At 37.5% G+C, this 22,297-nt stretch overlaps 1 protein-coding gene, 1 long non-coding RNA gene and 1 other non-coding gene across 3 annotated transcripts in view; 2 read left to right on the top strand and 1 right to left on the bottom strand.

Annotated features, from left to right (window-relative positions):
- Positions 1-22,297, top strand: part of LOC139968843 (uncharacterized) — a 97,546-nt gene that overhangs the window by 39,519 nt on the left and 35,730 nt on the right. The window lies entirely within an intron of this gene.
- The window catches only part of LOC139968838 (inhibitor of nuclear factor kappa-B kinase subunit beta-like), a 39,085-nt gene continuing 18,341 nt past the window's right edge, over positions 1,554-22,297 (bottom strand). The window contains exons 9-21 of the mRNA XM_071973341.1: positions 19,770-19,911; positions 19,032-19,232; positions 17,182-17,281; positions 16,083-16,209; positions 14,840-14,941; positions 14,401-14,450; positions 13,730-13,797; positions 11,599-11,708; positions 11,215-11,264; positions 9,285-9,387; positions 8,330-8,474; positions 6,617-6,897; positions 1,554-5,107 (exon numbers count right to left, since the gene is read on the bottom strand). Of these exons, the coding sequence (XP_071829442.1) occupies positions 5,023-5,107; positions 6,617-6,897; positions 8,330-8,474; positions 9,285-9,387; positions 11,215-11,264; positions 11,599-11,708; positions 13,730-13,797; positions 14,401-14,450; positions 14,840-14,941; positions 16,083-16,209; positions 17,182-17,281; positions 19,032-19,232; positions 19,770-19,911 (1,564 nt within the window). The 3' untranslated portion in view covers positions 1,554-5,022. The remainder of the gene's footprint in view (positions 5,108-6,616; positions 6,898-8,329; positions 8,475-9,284; positions 9,388-11,214; positions 11,265-11,598; positions 11,709-13,729; positions 13,798-14,400; positions 14,451-14,839; positions 14,942-16,082; positions 16,210-17,181; positions 17,282-19,031; positions 19,233-19,769; positions 19,912-22,297) is intronic.
- Positions 15,920-15,991, top strand: Trnay-aua (transfer RNA tyrosine (anticodon AUA)). The gene has a single exon. It is a non-coding gene; the product is annotated as a tRNA-Tyr (tRNA).

The following is a 22,297-nucleotide window of genomic DNA, read 5'->3' as shown; positions in this document are numbered from 1 at the left end:
CTAATTTGGACTGCAAGCTTGCCTCGACCTGCTACTCAGAAATCACGACATTGTGTTTGAAAGATACTTAAAATGTCAAGATGCATTTGTAAACTTTAAGGGTAACTCGTCGTTCAAGCATTTCCAGTCTTTTCGAACGTATGATCTAAGTCATAGTGTAAATTCCATGAAAATGAGGGTGTAGGAGACTTTGTACAGCTTTCTGTGAGTGTGAATGAATCACAAAACCGGGTGGTGGAAAAAAACATATATATACGCAATCTTTGTTATCAGTTTCGCGGTCGTGAACTGGTCTAGCTAAAATTTACTAAACAGATCCTACACTAACTTCCAAATAAGCATAGAAGTCTGTCTATACCGGACTGATATTCATAAAGAAATCATTCCACCGAACCGAAAATAATAAATACATTATCAAAACGGAAGCCTACAGCACTCTCAATTAGTAACGAAGCATAAGTATATTAACAAAGGGACATTACGGCTTTGTTCATTTGCCGTTTCAGAACAAATATAATGTTAAAGATACGCGTTACGTGTATCGGTTTACCTGAACAAACACAGATACACAGTATTTACTTATGAACACAATAATGTCTCGTCTATAATACAAAGATAGCGAAATGTCGGAAGGTCGTACACAAAGTCTGTTATGTTCCTACTCGTCAATGCACAAGAGATCCTTACTCTCTGCATGTGACGAATATTGACAGAATGATTTGCACGAGAGTATCATTTCTACTCTCATACCCAGGGGGTAGGAAGCTTCCAAAAAGTGTAGGGGGGGGGGACAACATCAGAGGGCACTTTATCATTCCACAACCACCACTCGTTCTGCTATAAACTGATACACACCGGCCATATCACTTAAATATATATGATGGTTAGTATGCTATCAATACTATTTATTGATATTGTTTATTGTTAATCGTACTACAAAACGATATGGGATGCCATTTTAAAAATAGCATGTACAGACTAAAAATAAATAATTAAAATAAAGTATTACAATTAACAAAGGCTTAAGATATCCAAAAGACAGTTCTTCATCAAAGGGGCACATTTTATTTGCCGCCAGTAGGGCACATTTGCTATTATGGAAAAAAGTGTTGGGGAGGGGACGTGCCCCAGTGTCCCCGGCTCATACCCCCTGCTCATACCTGCTACGGAGACCACCGCAGAGGGTCCTTATCCAACATAAGAAATGGCTTAAGGACAATTATGTCACCGGGCTCATTGACGGCTTCAGTTTTCTTAAGTATACCGGTATATTTATCTCAAATTTTCTCAGACACCCCCCCCCCCCCAGCGTAATATACCCCAGACCCCATGTATACAATCTCTCCCGTCCCTGATTACCCCTCTCATCCGGTTTGTCTTTAATAGTAGACATTAGTCTCTTTGAGTTTTTGGGTTACGTAATATATATTATTTATTTGAGCATCTCTTTGTTATAACTAGACCTCAATTCGAAAGGGCAAACTGACAAGGACGGAAGACAAAAATACCAACTGGACAAGATTTGAAAATTAAAAGAAACCAAAATGACAATGTATGTCTTGGACAGAATGTATTTTGATATATGTATGGCGAGACAACGAATGAAAAATATGGAATATGAAAACAGTAAAAACAGTACTGCTACCATCAATTGATAGAGAACCACCTTCAGGAAAAGGAGGACTGTAAATAAATTGAAACAACAGATATTGAAGAGTGGCGGAGGAGGAGAGGGAAAAAGAGATTGAGTTATGGGGTCAGGTTAAACGGAATGCAGTTACGTAGAGGAGGCTATCGAAAAGTGAAAACCGATTTAACCGGGATTTTTTTGGTTGGTGTTTTTCTCAGAAGCATTTTAGTTTTGTAGATACTATATGGTGGGTCGAATTTTAACCGAAAATTCAACGTTTTCATCTCAAGATTTCGACTTCTTTTTCGAACTATTTGACATATAATATCGAATTTCTTTACTTTTGATCTTAACAATTCTAGGCATCGTCTTGAAAATGTCACTATTTTATACCAATGTTTTTTTCTTGTTCCTAGAAACTTCAACTCAATGACTTCGACTCTCTATCTTCCATTTTTTGCTTTTCTCAAAACTTGGAATTTATGCTCAAATTTATGCTCAAATTTCAAAGTTTACTAGATATAACTCCAAATAGTATTCCCACTGATCAACTTATGACATGATTCCCAGCATGTGAATATTAGTGATTTATTAATAAATTTATTTTTCATATCTCAACATTTCGTGGCCACAAAAACTACTTTGTCCAATCAATTTGAACCATCCCTCAAATAAAATTGCATTCGAAAAGTTCACACTTTTGAAATTTAAATTCATTTGTTTAAAACCACTGTATTTTAACTATAGTCACAATAATGAATACTAGCAGTGTTTTTAAGAGTCATATTTTACATATTGAAAAATGTGTAGATTTTGATTTCAAAATGATCGACAACAATCTCGAAACTCATCCCACTTATGCTAAAATGGAGTTGGGGTGGGAATACTGTCCTTTGGAGGTGGGGGAAGGGGGGGTTCTGCTGCCAGTTCCATAATTAAAATTAGAAAAAAATGTTTAAGTAATAATCCATCATACCTTCTTCTCAGTACCCTGCAACTTTGAAAGATTACACAGTAACATTACTAACTAAATACTCTATAAATAACCCTTTTGAAGGATTAAATGTGTTTTACACCAAATTTACTTTTCACAATTTATTCTATAAATCCATGATAATGAGCACCTTTTACGGATCTGGAAAAGGCTTGGCCTAATAACCAAGTTAATGTTATATCATATTTAAATATTTTAAAACTGTTTCCAAATATATTTCTGTCACTCATGTAGAAACAAATTGACAAAATTACAGGTAAATATCTCCAAAACCTGTAAATTGTGTTAATTTTCGAATTTGTTTTCAAACTGAAACCAGCCAGAGTTTAAAAAAAAAAACATCCTTAAACTTCCAAATTTATCAAGTTATTATTCTTTTATCCCCAAAATGAGCGTTTCAAAGCTATCTCATGTGGTCACCTGGTTCATGTACTGCTCTGTAGAGTAATAAACATTTTGCATGTCCGAGCATATAACGCAAACTGTGTCATACTATCAAACAGTCCACCACTGTTGGAAAGATAATTTGAAAACCATGTGAACATTCAAAACCACATTTCTAAAAGATTAAACATACTAAGCAATGGAGACAAGAAATGTGGTTACACAAAGGGCGGGATTGGAAAACTGCTGGTGACATCAGAATGAGAAACAAAATCCACATCATTACGTATGAAGCTATCCTAGTCTAACATGAAGTCATGTTCACTTTTAAATATGAAATGATTCTTAATATTACAAAAAGATATCTAATACTTTGACAGAGATAAAAATTGACATAGGAATCATGGTGCCGCCATCTTCTCACATCTTTGAATGTAAAAACGAATTTATGGTCACGTCTCACCACATGATTATATGTAGAGCTGAAAACAAACGGTTTTGTGACACGTCACCCTTGGGGGTCAAGTCTTCAGTCCAGTCAGGTCATTAGAACTTACTTAAGAAAGAAATAAAAAGTCTTCAAGTCTTTAATGTTGTTACAAAAAAAAAGGAACATAGAAGCAACATTAGCCACTGGGATCGACTAAACTCAATTAACCACAGGATATCCTCCTCATGTACCTTGTCTGTTCCAAAAGCATTAACTGAACTAGCACGATGCTAGGCGTAGGTTTTCGTGACAACTGAAGAAGAAAAAAACGCAAACCTATTGTTAGGCTATAGAGAAACCATTCTTATGGAGAGAGAGCATCTCTGAAATGACAGAGTGTTAGCCCTTAACATCCCCATAGAAACTGTTAGATATTCTGGTGTTGTATAATCCTTTCTACACAACTAATCCTTTTTAAATTTTCTGTTCTTGCTACATCCTTTGATTTTTGAGAGTGAGGAGTTATTCAAAGTTTTCTTCTGTCTTTGTAATAATGCTGATTAATGTTCTATTGGTCTCAACAATAGTTTAAGTTTAGAGGTTAGTAATACTCTCTGAATCCATGGGCTCTTGTTGTCCTGTAAATTCTCAGCGCCGGATTCCTTCGCAAAATAGACACTGCAGTCTTCCTTGTGATGTGAATTGCTGCTATTACTTAAGTGCTCATATGACTCAAGTCATATGATGGAGTCCAAGTTATCAAAATCAAGTATTTTTAGGTTGCTGACTTGAGTCAAGTCAAGTCATTTGGGGTTGCTGGCTTGCTTCAAGTCAAGTCATTTGGTGTGGCTGACTTGATTCGAGTCAAGTCATTTGGTGTGGCTGACTTGATTCAAGTCAAGTCATTTGGTGTGGCTGACTTGATTCAAGTCAAGTCATTTGGGGTTGTTGAATTGAGTAAAGTCATAAAATGTAACTCGAGTCGACTCTCGCCTGTGTCAATCACTGAACATGTTATCACAAACACTGAAAACAGATCAAAACATTGTATTTCAGTTAAAAAAAAAAAGGTCTCTTCCAAGCATTCCTTCCTTATTTCTTCCTCGACGTGTTTCCATCTCCACTGGTTTGTACAGGTAACATGGTTGTTGGGCAACATTGCAATAGCATTCTCTGAAAACTCCCATCATTTTCCTCTTTCCTTCAATTCATCCTGAAAATATGGATCACTCCTAGATATATATCAAGAAAAATGTCCTTAGGAAATATGTTTTTGGTTTCTTTTGTTGTTCACAGTAAATAAAACTGCTTTGTGTTTTTGCTTTGCTCGAGAACACAGTGTTACTACCGTCAGACATAAGCTGTGCTCTCATCTATCTTCATCTGATGCGAACCCCGCCATCGGAAGAGGGCAGCGCTACGTTCTTCTTCACCGACATCGAACCCGTTCTTCCCCCGTCTGGCGGGTTTGGAAGTGAAGGGTGGCATCCTCTCACAAACAAACAAGGCAAACACTGGCAAGGAATTTTTCAGGCATGCATGCATGCAATGCACTTGTTAAATATAGTTAACCTTTCATGGTGGTCATTGAAACTCCCAATCCAAGCTCTTCAAGTCGTTGAGCCTAGATGCACTCTCGTAGTTGTACTGGTCCACCGCCAAAGAGAAGCTGCAAATATGGAAAAAAAATAAATATAAAAACTAAACACTAAAGGAATTCAGTGAAGGAGGATTGTTGGTATGAAAGTGCCAAGCTGTATTAGACAAGAGGAAGAGAAAATGGAAGCAGGAATCAAACATTGACCGACCCTCCCCCCCCCCATTCCACCCCCAACCTACTTCAACAGTGAAAACCAAATATTAATTTCTTGACTACTTCCATATCACATTAACATGAAAAAGGAAAACCAGTACTGTATAGATTTACTTTCTCAACATGCAATTACCTATATTTACCTACATTTACCAATAAGTACCTACAATTACCTACAGGAAAACATAAGAATCTATTTAGTTTGTGTATTAATTTGTGTAAGGCAGCCAATGCGCCTCGAGCACCGTTAACAGTGGAGACGTCTGCGCACTATAAATCCTCAATAACATTATTAATGTTCTAACTACAACTACAAATAAAATAAAAAACAATAAAGATAAAACAATACAAAAGACAATTGCAGTGCATGTTTTTTTCAGGTATCCCACAATGCTTTGCAAACTGATCAAATGACAATAGAATTGCAAAGATATACTATGCTCCTCCTATAGCAGTTTTTTCCTTTTAATATTTTTTTCGTTCTGCACATTGCCATAGCATTTCCAGTATTTTAGGATCTAAATTATTTAGGTGTGCACCATATATCCTGACTTGCAAGTCTGTGAATCATATTAACGGTGAAGCAAAGTTTCCAGTGAATGAAATAAAGTGCATAAAAATAAGGTATGTTACGAGGGATGTGAAAAGACATTCATTTGTCTTTATTGCTGGCATCATAGCTTTTCTGCCATTTGCTGAAACATAGAAATCTGGAATGTACTTTACTCTTCTGGTGAAGTTTTCTGTCACGCACAAGACAAAGTTGGTATCGTCCTATTTTTAAAATTCAATAATGGGTTGGGGAGGGGTGTGGGGTTGGGGAGGGGTCGGAGGTATTGTTAATAGTTGTAATCATTACTACATTATTTTGAACTGGTTTTAAGAGTGTCGTCTGGTGGCCTGAGGCGATGGCCTATTAAATTATAGAGACAACTAATAAACTGTAGAGTATATCAATGTAGGTTTTCCTGGGGACAAGTAGGTTATTTATTTAAAGTGACAGCACTTTGCCATATTACACTGTTGCAATGACCAACTTTTTCTACTATTCTACACAAAATTACAAATACCAGGTTATCCCGATTGGATAACCTGCAAACCTTCTTTCAATATAGAGCAAATGACCTCTGACCTCACACCTGACCACGAACATCAACATTCCTCAATGCAGTCATACTCACTCATGAGAGTAATTTGATCATTTTCTAAATTTAAGAGCAAACAAAGACAAATGTACAACATGGGCAAATCAATGACGATTTTATCCGATATATATATGAACTCTATATATATATATGAATCCCTATCTGAACTCTACAAGTGACATCTGACCTCACACAACTACTGAAACTGGGCCAAACTCACTCATGTTGGACCGATGCACTCTCATGGATGGTGTGCATCGACTCTGCCGACAAGGAGGTGAAGTCCCGAGTCATTGGCGCCGAGGCACCCAACGACGATGGAGTTGTCAGAGTGGGAGGACCTCCTAGGGTGGTTGGGGAGGTGATCATGTCTACTGCGGTCAGGTAACTGGGCGTGGTCAAGGTGTTGGGTCCGCCGATATCTGCTGCTGCTCGTTCCTCCTTCTGTCTCATCTCCACATTTCTTTGATTCAGGGCCTTCTGTTTGGCATAATTTTCCGTCTGAACGAGCAAAGCGGGATAGGTCGGAGAAGTAATTAAACAATTTGATGAGAGCAAAAAAACAAAAAAAAACAGAAACTGCACAAGAGCAGAGAAATATTTGATTGGAATGAGATTAATCCAGTGACCTCAGGGAGGGGGGGGGGTTACAAGCCATCTAAAGATTGACCATTGCAGCCCTTGGTTGGTGGCGATCCCTATAACCATCGGGGGGTTAGTGCAAGGTCCCATTATCTTGCATAGTGTGTAACTAGTGATCATACTACATATTACATTGGATACAATCCCAGCAAGTGGCAAGAAATGGTCAGGGAATGATAAGATGCCTCCCGATTTTGTAGTGACAAAATTGGGGCAAATTTGGAAGAAAAACATTAGACAAAAAAATACTTTGGTTTAAAAATGTTCTTCTTTGACATCACACCTGTTTACATCAGGTTCATAATTTGGTACAAAATGTGTCAACTTGGATTGTTGTTATCTCAAAAACAATATTTTTGAAATTATAATTATAAATATATATAAAATTATATATTTATTATATATAATTATAAATATAATTGAATGCAAATTTCTCCAGGAGGCTTGCAATATGTACCTCTCAATAAATGTTCACTTGGACTAAAATAAGAGATGTTGCTTGTACATATCAGCCATTCATACTTTGCCTACTACGAAGGTGTCCCCCCCATAAAGCCTACTAACAGATCCTAGGAAGGACCGCTGTTTTGTTTCTGCTGCTCCAAATCTTTTGAACAAATTACCAGAGTCCATCAAGCTCTCCACATCTTTTACAACCTTCAGATCTGCTCTGAAAACTCATCGGTTTCTAGAATTACTCGACAACCGTTTGTTATCTTATCCTTTGTCTGTTACAAACATACATACATATTACACACTTATATAGCGCTGCTACATCGAGATCATAGCGCTTTGACAACTTAGCCTTGGTCATTGGTGACTTGTCACACCTACACACCAAAGTGTGCGCAATTCAATCAATCTCTCCTGGGGCACCACAGTGCACCACAACCACGTGTCCCCCAGGGGACTTCCCATAGGGTGCGGCCACAAACCACGGCGCACGCAACTATAGTTACAAGTTACCTCGCAGGTCCCCATTTATACACCTGGGTGAAGAGAGGCAATGGAGATAAAGTGCCTTGCCCAAGGACACAGCGCAATGATCCGGCCAGGGCTCGAACCTGTAATCCTTAGATCACCAGTCCACTGCCTTAACCACTTGACCACAACGCCCCCCCCCCTTGCTCTGTCCTTTAAAACTGTTGCTTAACTGAGGCATGAATATCTTCTTGACGGATTCCGGCAACATTACAATCCTTCTTCATTACTATGATTATTAACATTCTCCGGCCGATTGCACACAGGCATGTGATTCTACTCCACTTTGACCAAACCGTTGTGTACTCACGCTGTATCTCAGAGACATCCAAATCTCCGACTGTCGTTTCTTCTGTGCTGCCATCATGGCCGCTGCGTGGCTCTCCAGCTGTTGGCTCAGGTCGTCCATATCTTGCTGGATTTTAATGGCATCGGCTCGATACTTCAGTAGAGTCCTGTGTGCGCGGAAGAGAAAAAGCGATTGACGGTTTAATCGCGTTACCATAAAATACTGAACTCACAATCTTGAGCCGCTTATGACCGGAAAAACTCCAACAAAGTTAACGTGAGACCAGTCAGCTAGCTGTCATATAATCCATTGGTTAGGTGTATTCTGACTAGACTACTGTGTCTGTGGCAAACATAATTCTTTGAGATTGACAAGTCATATTCAACCTGCTGGTGACTTAAAATGTCATGTGTGTTGATAACATCACTTTCTAAAATTGTCAATGAAGAATGCCATGTTTGATTGATTTTGGGAAGGGGAATGGGGTGGGAGGGGGGTGAGTGGGAGAGATTTGTATGGAATAAAGCAATTATGATGTTAAATATTTGAAATTAATATATCTAAAGTAAAAACAAGTATGTGGTAAAATAGGTATGATATAAAGTAGATAAATTTGTATGGGGTGAAATATGCAGATGATTGAATATTTACAAAAGAAATATGTATGAGGTCGTAAATGATAAAAAAAAGAAAAAAGAAGATAAATACGTATTCGATAAAATGTGTTCAGGGTTAAATATGTAACAAGGTAACGTATAAAAGACATGATAGAAACTAAGTGGTAAAATAAGCATGAGAAATAATGTAACCTGTTTGAGATGAAGTATTTATGATGCAAATAATGCCATGAATTTAAATAACATATCAAGGTCAAAAAAAAAGATAATAAAAAAAGTTGTATGAATAATGAGGAATATCTTTCACACAGTTGGGTTCCCAACTAAGGTTTTCAAATTCGTTCGATGTAAAGACTCACTCTAGCTGTTGGGCTGCACCTTCACCAAACTTCTCTCTCTCTTTCCTGCTCCTAAACATCACTTCAACCAACTCGGAGCAGTCGACATTCTTTGGTTGACCGCCTGAATAACAACATTAAGAAAGACATATCAGAATGTTGGCTGTCTTAGCGATTCCTTGCCACATTCTGCTGAACAATAAACTAAAAAAACAAATTTTCAAGCATTGGTCCTGTGATCAGCAAGGTTCTTGCACAAATGTGGAGTTACCTATCAACTTACCTATCAAGTACAAAGTTCATGCAGGCTTTACTTTGACTGTTATCGTGTTTACTTATGTTTTTTTTTTTTTTTACTCCTGTTGACCTCACTCAAATGACCTTTGACCGCCACCAACTTTCAACAGTGTACTTGTAGTAACTGACTATCAGGGATCTACATACCAACTATGAACTTCAACCTAGATGTACCAATTGAGTTATTGTGTATTACAAGGTTTTCAGACTTTGACCTCGGTTGAACTCATATGACTTTTGACCTCCACTAATAGAGTTCTTGTACTCACTAAGCCCAGATCTACATACACAAAGGATGAAATTCAACCAGGATGCACTTTCTGAGCTATTGTGTTTACAAGATTTCAGATGTTGACCTCTGTTGACCTCTGTTGATCTTTGACCACCACAAGAAGATGAATATGGTTCTTTCACTCAATAAGATGGATCCACACACTAAGTAATAAATTAATCCACCAAGAACTGCCACCACCATCGCATAGGACCCCTTTCACAAATAGTAATAGGAATAAAAAGAAAGGCGAACATTTTGGCAATTATTTCCTTTAAAATCCTTTTTACACTCTGGTTTTAGAACTTTCATCTTAAGGAAGAAGAAAGAGGAGACTGTAGAGCTCATGGATATTACACTCAATCTTCATCACACTACCAAACCACTTAGGTTCTGAATCTACCATCCTGAATGTTCCCCCCCCAGCCCCCAGCCTCCAACATACAAATTATTTTCAGTTGATAAGATGATAAGGAGGTAAGATGCTTTGGGAAGATGATAAAATAGAATCCCCCAAAAATTACATAATTTGATGATTGCAGTCTGTCTCATCTTTTCATGTTAAGCACAATTTAGAATAATAACATTAGAATGACTTGGGTTCGAACCCCATTGAAGGCAGCTTGCTTTGCCGATCTTATACACCTCTTGCTGCCATTAGGAGACTTAAATATTAGAAAACCAGCATTATTTGTCAAATGATACAGTTGCGCAATGGTTAGCGCACTGTACCTGAAGAGTAAGACTTTCTTTTCAACTCGGGGGTTTGTTTGTTCGTTTGTTTATTTATTTATTTGATTTTCCACGGATAATAATATATTAATGTGGAGGGAAATTAATTAAAACTTTTATTTTATTTTAAATTTAAAATCGGTGCTTTCCTTGACCTCAAAATCTCATTTTCTTTTATTTATTGCCTTCAAGTATGAAAAGATAGCTTTTATTTCCTCCTCACTAAATTTAAGTTTAACTTACAAATTGAACATATCTATGTGAGAATAAGGCTAATCCTCCGATCTCCCTTCAAGAATTTAAAACTGCATTTAGTAAGAAGGATTTCATTTGCAGTTAGCGCTCTTTATATAGGGTCTCATTGCTTGTTTGGTTTCCTGTTTAGTATTTCTTCTTCGTAATATTTTGCTTCTCAACGTTGTGCAAGCCGCGATTGTTATATTTGAATAGTATATAATTATACGTTTTGTCTCTGCGGCTGCACTGTATGTATTGATATGGTTATGTACTATTAAAACTAAAGATAAGAAAATATTAAATTGTTAGGCAATGATTGAGTTGTAATGTAATACTAAAAAACTCATAAAATTATCAAATGAGTCAATAAAAGAGATGAAAAAAGAAGGAAAAAAAGCTTTTATTTCCCTTTACCTTTCATCTCTTGTCGCAGTCTCTGGTACAACTTCTCCGATTGAATTTTACTGCAATTTAAGAAGAATAATTAAACAAAAATGCAGATAAAACAGACACATCACTAAAAGAATCCTAAGGGGTAATATATTAACATAACACTCATAATACCATCAAGGGCACATTTAGGTATTAAATAAAGCTGAATGTAGAAAGTAATGTCCTCTCCTCTCCTACGAAACAAAAAACACACTCTGAATGCAAATCTAAGACTCACAGGATACCGTGGGGTGTCAAGAATGCTTCCAATGATTGTTAAATATGTTTTTCGATAATATCAGCTGAGGAATCTACCATGACACGTAGAGGGTACCTATTACCTTGTCTCCAAACTGGTCTACTTACAGGGTATCGAGATTGTCAATGTGCTGTGTGTGCAACGGGTAGTCCCTGAGTTCCATGAGTGCCTGGCCCAGGCCTTCTGCTCGGATACATAATTCCTTGAAGCAGATGTTCTGAAACATGGAAAGGAAAGGGTAGGAACCATGTCGACTGCAAATCTCAGAACGGAAGGATGTACAGAACTTTCAAATCAACATGTCACTCGGGCAGAAGAATTTCATCAGGCACAGATCGTCGCATACTTGAAGATTCAAATTTTAAATTCACTTTCGCGCCACGATATTGTTTTCATCCCAACGTAGTTTGCACACTAACATTTCAATCAGACATATATGACGAGATGGCCTTCATCGCTTGCTTCAAACTTGTAATGCTACATTACCAAAAATACAAAATGGCAGTTCATATCACACACAAGGGGGAACATATTTACATTCTTAGCTTAACACACACATATACAATGAAGACACATAGGACACATACATACAATCCAATGTATATATACAGGGATGCCAGCAGAGTTTGCCCCTAGGGCCTGAAAGTTGTGGGAATTGGATGTCCCAAAGACTATCTAAGCTAATGTTGGGACTTGATGAAAATCCAGAGAAAAAAATTGCGGTATAGGCTCCAATTTGTGTATGCTACAGTGTGTTAGGATAATAGTTACAAATTCGGGGGAAAAGCTCATGCCTGTTTCAACTGGGTCGGAAAGGTCATGTGGAGCTGGAACCATTTTTCAAAATCGGGAAAAAGCCGGAATTCCGGCTATTGTCAGAATTCTGGCAACCCTGATATATATCACACAGTATGCAACTCACAAAACACAGGATGCGTAGGACCATACGCATACACACACATATAAAACATACATACAAAATAATGCTGACTCGAATGGATATATTGGTTCCGATGCCTGCCTTCGGCATCGGAACCAATAGACGCTTGCAATTTTATCACATACAGAGCAAACCTCATACTGATAAAAACTGATGAAAGTGGTAAATGTTGCCAGATATCACACTCCTTCTCCTTTCTACGCTTATTCAATGGGTCATGTACACCCTGTAGTCCTGGTATTAGGTCAGTAATTTCAACATCACCCAAATCAAACAGCTAGTACAGTCACTGGGTTAAAATTCATACCAACAATGACCTCGAGGGTCTCTCTTCAAAACAATAGTTCAGCATTTGTTTTCTTTTGTCACATTTATTGTAGTTAAATTAAACGAATTAACAAATTATTAAAAAACTCCTGTGCAGCCTATTCTCAACTGATGGGTAGCGCCGTATCGCACGTCGGCTGTGTGGTTCCCGCAGCCAGTTGGGACTATTTCCTAATTATGCTAATACCTCTCTAAACTGTACATTAATATCATGCTCTCAAAGCACTGGTATTTTCAGTACATAGAGTTCCTACTGTAACCTTTACGTGATAGAAACATGATATTCATACCGCTCGTACTGACAATAAGAGTGCACTGAACAGGACATAACAATACAGTATAGAAAAACTTGTCGCAACTGGGTGGATTCCTGTGTTCACCTCATGAATATGCATTATGCAGGTTAACCATTTGAATCCAGAGCGAGGCAAAGCTGCTGAGTAGCAATTGGTCCGATTTTATCTTGTCACCATAATCTGGTGTTGTGATTGGCTGGAAGTGGTTACCTGTTTTTCACCTCCTGTTTAGAAGATAAGTCTTGCTGCCACACATTTCACAGGCCTGTGCTACGCATATAAGGTAATCGATAAATTTCAACCGATGGCGATCGGATCACTGAACCGAATATAAACACACCAAATCAAAGTATTGGCTTCTAGAGTGATGATTCAATATAGTGACTTGAGTCGCTCCATCGCTTATAGGCTTTGCTACGAGCCATCGGAGTTGCTTTACTGAGAAGGGGAGGATACGACATCCAGTTTGAGAGAAACGGTGAAGAGATGCTTTGGTGAAATTAATGTTACCTATTTCTCTGATTGCTTTCTTTCTTTCCTTTTTTTTCCTCTTGTGATAAAAAGCAAAAATCTCTTGACAATTATATTTTTTTCTGTGGGGGTAGTCAATATAATTACTCCACCTGAGCTTTTGACCTACCTTAGATTTTAAAATGGGTTCAAAAAATAACTCACCAGGTTCTCTGGAATTTCTGAGAAGGTAGTTTGTGATGCCAGCCAGTTGTTTAGCATTCTCTCAGAAGCTGCAGTAAAGAAAGAGTAAAAAATAAATCATAAAAAAGAAATATATATTATGGTTACCAAAACTTTTACCCCCTGCTGACCCTCAACATCCTACGGGGACATCTTGTCCCCCATACTTCAGACCTAGAAGTTGCGAATGTAAACTAGACATAAACCAGCAATAATTAAAGGAATATCACTTGGACTACCAATAAAAATGTGACAACCTCTTCAGGAATTTGAACTAAGGCCTCCCAATCTCTTTTTATATGCCTATGTATGTATATATATATATATATATATATATATATATTGTTTCCCCCATTTTTTCATGAAGGATTAAAAAATATCCACGCTTTAGAAGGTAGAACACATATTTATATTTTTGGACCTATTCACTTACTGGTAATGATCACATGCACGAAAACCCTACTTTCTCAAATTGTGAACAAAATGTTGGAAATTTTATCTCCAGTCACTGAATATGAAATCATGATTTTGTCAATTTAACGAGAGTGTACTGACCATGGGATTTGAGTATGGGAATAAGAATGGACAAATTAATCAACATTTACTCCAAAATAAACTTAAACTAATTATGCAAAGAATGGGCTATTACTTACTGACACCCCAATCCTTCTGTTCTAAGTAGCTGTCCAGGTCAAAGGTCATACTGAAATAAACAAGAATTTAGACCAAAAAAGTGAACAGCAAATTTATGAGCAGATTCGAGAAGAGTCATGCAGGTAGGTCTGCTACAATGCAAAATTAAGCTTTAACTTTTTGTATGTAAGTTAAGAATGAACACGAGGAAGCATGTTTTATTTCACAATGCCATTTTGTTGAATAAGTAATTCTAGCAAACAGCTCACTTGCAGAATTGTAAGTGACAATTGAAATTTCGAAGGTTAGCAAAGAGGGAGATGGTTAGGAGAAAGGGAGAAGAGCTTGGAATTTGGGACCGAGGGACATTGCACCCTCCTCAAAGAAGTGAATGGATCATGTTCCATGTTCCCCTATCCCCCCCCCCCAGCAACCTCATGGACACTCATGACAACATACCTAGTTTTGAAGAAGTTGTGTTTGCCTTCGAGCCTGCGTTGCACACCAGTTAGCTTGTGTCTGGACGACGTCATCTTCTTAAACTGCCTCATAAAGTTCATTCTTTGCGGAAAGATAGGAGGAAACAAAAACATATAATAATAATAATAAAAATAGCAATTTATAATGCGCACATATCCGCCCCGGCGGGGTGCTCAAGGCGCAAAATAGAGAAACCAAAGGTATGGTAAAAGAACAGAAAAACTTAAATTAAATCTAAATCACTGAAAGCTTCACGCATGAGATGAGTTTTAATTCCTTCCAGATGCTACATTGAAACAAAATTTTTCTCCCAGATTCAACAGCATTTTTTAAAGTGATAAAGTTTTTCTGTGCACTCGTAAGAGACTTCGAATCACAGAACCCTGGGACCTTTTCTTCAATGTCTCAGTGTAGGACTCTTTGTTTTTTACAAATCACAGTAAAGCACACACAAATACTATCAAGCAATCCATGTGAGTGGACCAGTTCCATATAACTAGAGTAATGATTTCAACCCAAAATGGATTAAAGCCACAACGAAACGGCTGCTCTGAAGGGAATTCCCCTCTCGTGCCTGAAGTTGATTGCTTTACAAAAGTGAAATTTAAACAGTTCTCGATTAGACATAAACTTAAACAATCTTTAGTTATAAGACAAAGACATCCATTACTGGATTCAGTTTTGCGATAACTTGAGGAAACTGGATAGGAAGGGGGACAGAGAGAAAGTGGGAGAAGGGGAGTTCACATTTCAAACAAATATGTATATAAATATATATATCTATGAAGATCCAGCTTTAGGGTTCCCAAATATGTATATAAATATATACATCTACCCAGATCCGACTTTAGGGTTCACAAATATGTATATAAATATATATCTATGTAGAATCGTCCTTAGGGTTGACAAATGATCTCGAATTGGTTAGCATCATGATTGATCTCTAGAGTATGAATATGTTACCAAAACAGGACTTGTATTGTTCGATACAGGTGACAAACGCCTACAGTGGAATTACGACCTTCCTTTACTGGTTTCGAACCTCTAGACATACAATCAGCGTCCATAGCCTAGTGGTTAGGGTGTCCGCGTATAAAGCGGGAGGACCGGGTTCGAATCCCGGTGGAGGCAGGAACTTTTTTCACTGTTCTGGATTTCCAACTCAAAACAATTTCAATTATATTATAATATATATATATATGTATACAACTATTCAACTTACTTTAAGGCCCTTATGCCCTCTTGTATATAAACAGCACTATCCACCATTGTTTTACACACATACAGGCATTCTGCCCACGAACGGCACCTTATCCTGCTCTGCTTGACAACAAAGGATGGATCATTACCTAGAGAAGGGTAAAGAAAGAAAAGGTAGGAATGGGTTGTCTAGCATTGCAGACCTGAATATTAAACTTTCAGTTACTTTTGCAAGCTATATTCCACGTGAACAATCAAAGTTCTCAATAGCTGGCATTGTAGCAAACTTCTGTGAGTATTAAATTTCAGAATTAATATGCAAAATTTCCAAAAGACATTTAATTTTTCATGACATTGTTTTTCATGAACATGTTCTGAGGAAGCTGCTGAACATTCCACTCTTGAGGGTAACAGCATTTTAAAGTTGACATGTGTTTTTTTTGCATAAACATGTAACATCAGGCAAACAAGGTTGTGATGTCCATAGATGAACCGTGACACATTACAAATGTACAGTATATCCAAGTTTCTTCTGAAATACTTGGGATGCGGTAACATTATTAATGTTACTGAGACAACAGCTCCCTGCTACGGTCATTTGGGGTATAGATAACTTCAAATCCCCTGAACGAAGTTGCAATAACACCAAAGTTTCAAACTGCATGTTTACAAAAAATTATTTATAGGGCTGCGATTTTTATTCAGGGTGTTGTACCTCAAAATTTACTTTTAATTCTTTCATCAACTTTTGATTTATTATTTGTACATATCTTCCTTGCTATTTTACCATTTTCACCTTTATTACTCTTAACTATGTTCCTACATCCTACTTATAAATATGTACTTTTATGTATTTATGCTGGATTTCAAATAAAATGGACACTTGATGCATTAAATTCAGCTTGGATTGCTCTTAAACTGACCACTTATACCTGTCTCTAAAAATTGGAAATTTACCTCTAAGGAAAAATTGGAAATAACTGATCAATATCACATTTTTCTTTTAACCATTTATGGATGGGATTTGCTACATGACCCTTCATGGGCAGACAAGTTTTTTTTTTCCCGCTTTTTTTTCAGGAAAAAGATATTACAAGCTCAGGACAGCACCCAGTATTTACCAATTTTCTCAGCCATTGGTGGTAATGGAGCCAGTTTCAAATCAATTTCATACTCTAATGCTGTGCCAAAGTTGCGGAAGAGAAAGTATTCAGGTAACATCTGCAAAAAAAAAGTGATTTCTCGTTAGAGACCAGTATCAAATGCATAAATTTATTTAAAGGCATTGAAGACTCGCACCAAACCGCATGCCGCCCTGTGAAAAAGTTAACTTTCCGTAGCTTTCAAGTGAAGTTTTTTTCTTATTGCTACAAAATGCAGACAGTAACGTGATACGTTATACCTTGTTATCTTTTATCTGGACCTGAGATCAGGGAGTTCCATAACAACTCCCTGCTGAGATGTCCATCGCTATAATGTACACTGTGTTGCGGGTATTGACCGTAGCTGCATGTAGTGACTGTACACTAGTGTCTAATTACCGACGGTAGCAAGCTGTGTGTGTATTTTCTGGGATCGATGGTGGTGTCTTACACTTCTGTTACACCTCAGTCGAAACTAGGTCAGGTTACCGGCATGAAACGTTTCTTTGTGCGTGAGTCTTCACACCCTTTAACAGGATTCAAAACTGTCTCCAAAAAGTTTCTTATAACGCATAATCATCTTTATAAAAGACTAACTTACATATTTACTTAACTCATGTTAATTACTTTAACAGTGAATAACTTTACTGAAAGGAATACTTGCAGCGACGGATTTTGAAAGTTTGACGCGGCTTACGACGGTGCCATGTCAGATTCTAGTGCCGAGTCACTTCAATGTTGCTTGAATTAAATACTGGCCTAAAGATTATTATTGCATTATATTATCATAATATTTAATTAATCTAATAATTTTATCATACTACGCAGCCACAGTTCTAAGTGGAAAAGGCTGAATGGCTTATAGCTTCACACTTCACGTCTGGTGGCCCGATTCACACTTTTAGCGCCTTTTGGCATGTTTCTTCTCATTTTGGGAAAGACAAGTTTAGATTCTGGAATCTATGGATTTGTCCTAGATGAAAAAACCCACCTCATATTTAATAGTCATTCACAGCTCAAACCTGTGATATTTACAATAACGTTACATTTCATTGCCTGCTATACCTCCACCTTGATCCCAACCTTACTATAGGATACTAAAGATGTGAAGAAATTATTTGCACTAAAAGGCTTTAAAAAATGGAAATTGATATGGAAAACTGACTGCATCCCAGGGAATCTAATTGCCAAAGTGTCAAGTTAAAGAGTCGCCAATCCAAGTCATCACATGATTTCATTTGATTGACCAGGGATGAGACTGAGCCGGGGAAAAAAAATCTGAAATTTATCGATCGCCGTCCTGGAGGAGGGGTTTAAGGGGAGGGGGTGTCCCCCTCCCCTTTAGAATTTTTTTGTCAGGTAAGGAGGCTTAAATGCAAAATGGTGGACTCTAAATGGAATCTATCACATCACGTAACTCGCCAAAAAAGTGTGGAATTTCTGCTTGTATAATTTATCCATTAGCTTTTTTAAACCAAAAAAAGGCTTTTTTGCTTGCTTTGTGCTACTTGATTCCACCACTGGTCAAATTCGGTGTTCCTTCCCTTCACAGTCCAGCATGTTCGGCAAAAAAAATAAATAAAAAAAAAAAAAAAATTAAATAAAAAAAAAAATAAAAAACGCGAATTACGAGAAAAACCGCGAAAATGAAAAAAAAAAAATCTGAAATCCACGTTTCCGCGGAAGAGTCTCATGCCTGATTGACAGTGGAGAAAATGTTCTTGAACTTTATGAAAGAGTCACGAATGCAAAACATCACATGATGCCAAGTTGATTGACAGTGGAGAAAATATTCTTGAACTTGATAAAAAAATAGAATTCTTGCTTACAAATTCTGCATCTTGATCGTTCCTCTTCTCTGGTTGTTCGGTCTGCAAGGCTACTTTTCCGTCCGGAAGGAGGAGTTGTTGCTCTGCCATAGGAATGCCTGTGTCTTCTTCGAGTTTCTTGTGTATATCAGTCACGGTTGCAATGCCTTTATCGATGTACACCACGAGTTTGTTCTGTGTCATGTCCAGAATTCTGTATTCCTGGTTAAGATAGGAAATTGAGGCATTTTACGAATATTGAAAATGAAAAACAACAATGGCGGCATTCACACAATTCCAAGGTTTTTCGGATGTTGCCTGCGGTTGACCTCAAATGAACTTCGACCTCCATCAAAACTGCTCAATGTGTAGTACTCATAAGGGGCAACTACGGCCAAACTTTACGCCATTGACATTTGCTACAGATATTCACTAAACTGTTCACTAAACAAGGTTTTCATATTTATATTGCAGTCGGTGACATCAAATGACCTTTGACCTTGCTCGAATGACAAAAGCAGCCAGGAATTATTAAGATTAATCCACCTGCTAAGTCTGAAGTCATGTACTGTACGCTTGGTGGGTTTAATACTGTGTTTACGAGCCAAGGCGCCGCATACGCACCCACACAGACTAACACACACACTCCTTCCCCCCCCCCCCCCGGCACACACCCACGCCATCACCATCGTACAGATTCCTTAAATTGCCTTTGGCAAGGAATCAAGAAGGAATTAAATACAAACCCGTGAATCTCACCTTGACTTGTAGAATGTCCTTCAGCATACCATACCATGGAGCGGATGCATATATCCCATCCTTTGGACCATTCTGGCCACGCTGTGCCGGTTTCAACGTCAGCATACTACGTAGCCACAAGCCATACATCATTGTAAGGTTGCTAATGAAAGAAAGAAAGAAACAAACAGTGGACAAAGCGTTTTACTTACTCCAGTAGTTTCTTTATTTCTGGTTTGCAAAATGTGGAGAATGACAGCTTCATTCATTTTTTTCTTATTCCAAAACACAGGTCATGATGTTGTAGAAAAACATCCACTACTAATCTAACTCACAGGTGTATAAAGTGCATGCCCCTCGGGCAACCTTTCTCCCCCCTCCCCCCCCCCACGAGGAAATTTTTTTCTGGGGCCAATCAAGTGGCTTTCAAATGCTATCTATACTGAAGCGACTTTAAAAAAAACGATGGTTGGATTTCTTCCTCATTTACACAACCTCACTACTTCCATAGTGATCCTGAGCAACTTTTGTGAATAACTAACCAATCCTTCTAATGAAAACAATTCAAAAGGATGACTTTGGGCATAAAATTTTAATTTTCACTTTTTTACGGACCAGTAAGAACACCAGCCTTTGATTTAGGTGTAGGTAACAGTTACTCTAAATACTACTTTGTTTCAGAAATTTTAGCCTTTAATAGATCAGCTTCATAAATAAATGCCATTGGTTATACTTATAGATCTATTGCAGACTATGTAGAGCTAGGTAAGCTAATTAGGACACACAATTAACATTGTCGTCGTCATCTTCATCATTAGTATTATTATTATTATTACTGTTATTACTATTATTATTAGTACAATTATTATTTTATCATTATAACACATATTTAAAGTGCTCAATACCGAACATGAAGTCTGCTCACAAACACTTTGCAATAAAACGAAAAAACAGACATACATGCTAATAATGTAATACTATTGCATCAAATATACAAAGAAAACATCAACATATTTGTGTATTATTACAAATATAATGAATATTAATCAAATGTAATACACATTAAAAAAAATATCATTTTAATTACCCTATGCTGTTTTTTTGGGTAAGACATCAACATTTACTGTATATTATTACACACAGTATACTGTATGTGTATACATCCTACATTGCCTATACACAAGTACTGTTTAATTATGTTCTTTTATTGCAGTACAACAGTATTATACGATACAATGTAAATGCCGTTCGGCTGACTCAGAAGCAATAAAACAAAACAAAACAACAAAAGAAAAAGCCGGGTTTTTTTCCTGCTGCCAAAGCTTTAGAAATTTTGGACGAATATACTTCCGTTTCCTAATGGAAAAGAAAGATGCTTTTGCACATTTCTGGAGAAGGGTTCAAAATGACCTTTTATTTTATAGTGACCTTTGATTATATTTCCTGAACAACACATAATGACTCACTTCTATACATACTATGACTAACCTTGGTCATCAACCATGCATTAAGGCAGGGGTGGGCAACCTTTTTGAATGAATGGGCCAGATATAAGGAGTGAAAAATTGACTGGGCAGCACCTAACCAACGACCTGCTGTTGATTTCAAATCTCTGATTCCGAGGACTTTCAAGCAATAGGTGTGTGTTCTTAAACTGTTTTCACAAAAACATAATGTCAATACAGTACAGTTGATAATTAATGGGGATAATAGGCCTACCTGACAGCATCATTAGTGCCGATAAATTCTAAGCAGCTAGCTCAATTTTTGTGATGATGTAATTTAGATTTATTTTTTTTCTCTTTCTTGAGACATCTCACGGGCCGCAAAAATATCACTGACGGGCCGCATGTGGCATGCGGGCAGTAGGTTGCCCACCCCAGCATTAAGGATGTAAATTGAAATGCAAAGCCATATTGCAGAATCTCCAAAATAATAGACCTAAACTGATGGATTTGACCGTTAACCTATAATACGTCAACACCCTCAAAATGAGGATAAATTATGCAAACGTTTCATGAATATTCATTTATAAGGGATTGAACGAGATGAAGAAGCATTATCATTGGTCGTACTGATTATGTCAGTCGGTAGAGCCAAGGGGCTTGTAAGACCCTGAGATCACTCCAGTTCTAGCCGAAGCCATCATTGCTCTTTGAAAGTTTACTTTGAAAGAAGACTCCTCTACTGTGAACAAACAAGCAGGCAGGCAGATGCGAAACAAGTGACAGAGAGACGTGGACATTCATCCAAACAAAAATCCAGAGAGGGAGTTTTGATAACCACAGGTTAAGCCTCAAAAGAATTAAGTTAAAACTTGCAATAATCTTTAATAACCAATCAAAGAGAGGTGACCTTTTAATCGATTAAAACCATGCAATTTACTTGCCATATACAGTGTGGTATCGGCACAAACTGGTTTAAGTCGGTGAACATTGAAGAGTTGTTGATACTTTTAATACTAGAGAGCACAGGGTTTTGGTTCTTCGTTTTTATTAAACTACTTTGGTTCTCCCCCCCACCCCCCCATTCTACCACCCCTGTGGATG

Source organism: Apostichopus japonicus, chromosome 6, assembly GCF_037975245.1.
Source record: "Apostichopus japonicus isolate 1M-3 chromosome 6, ASM3797524v1, whole genome shotgun sequence".
NCBI classification, from domain to species: domain Eukaryota; kingdom Metazoa; phylum Echinodermata; class Holothuroidea; order Aspidochirotida; family Stichopodidae; genus Apostichopus; species Apostichopus japonicus.
Note: the sequence above shows the minus strand (reverse complement) of the source record. Positions and strands in the feature narration are given on the sequence as shown.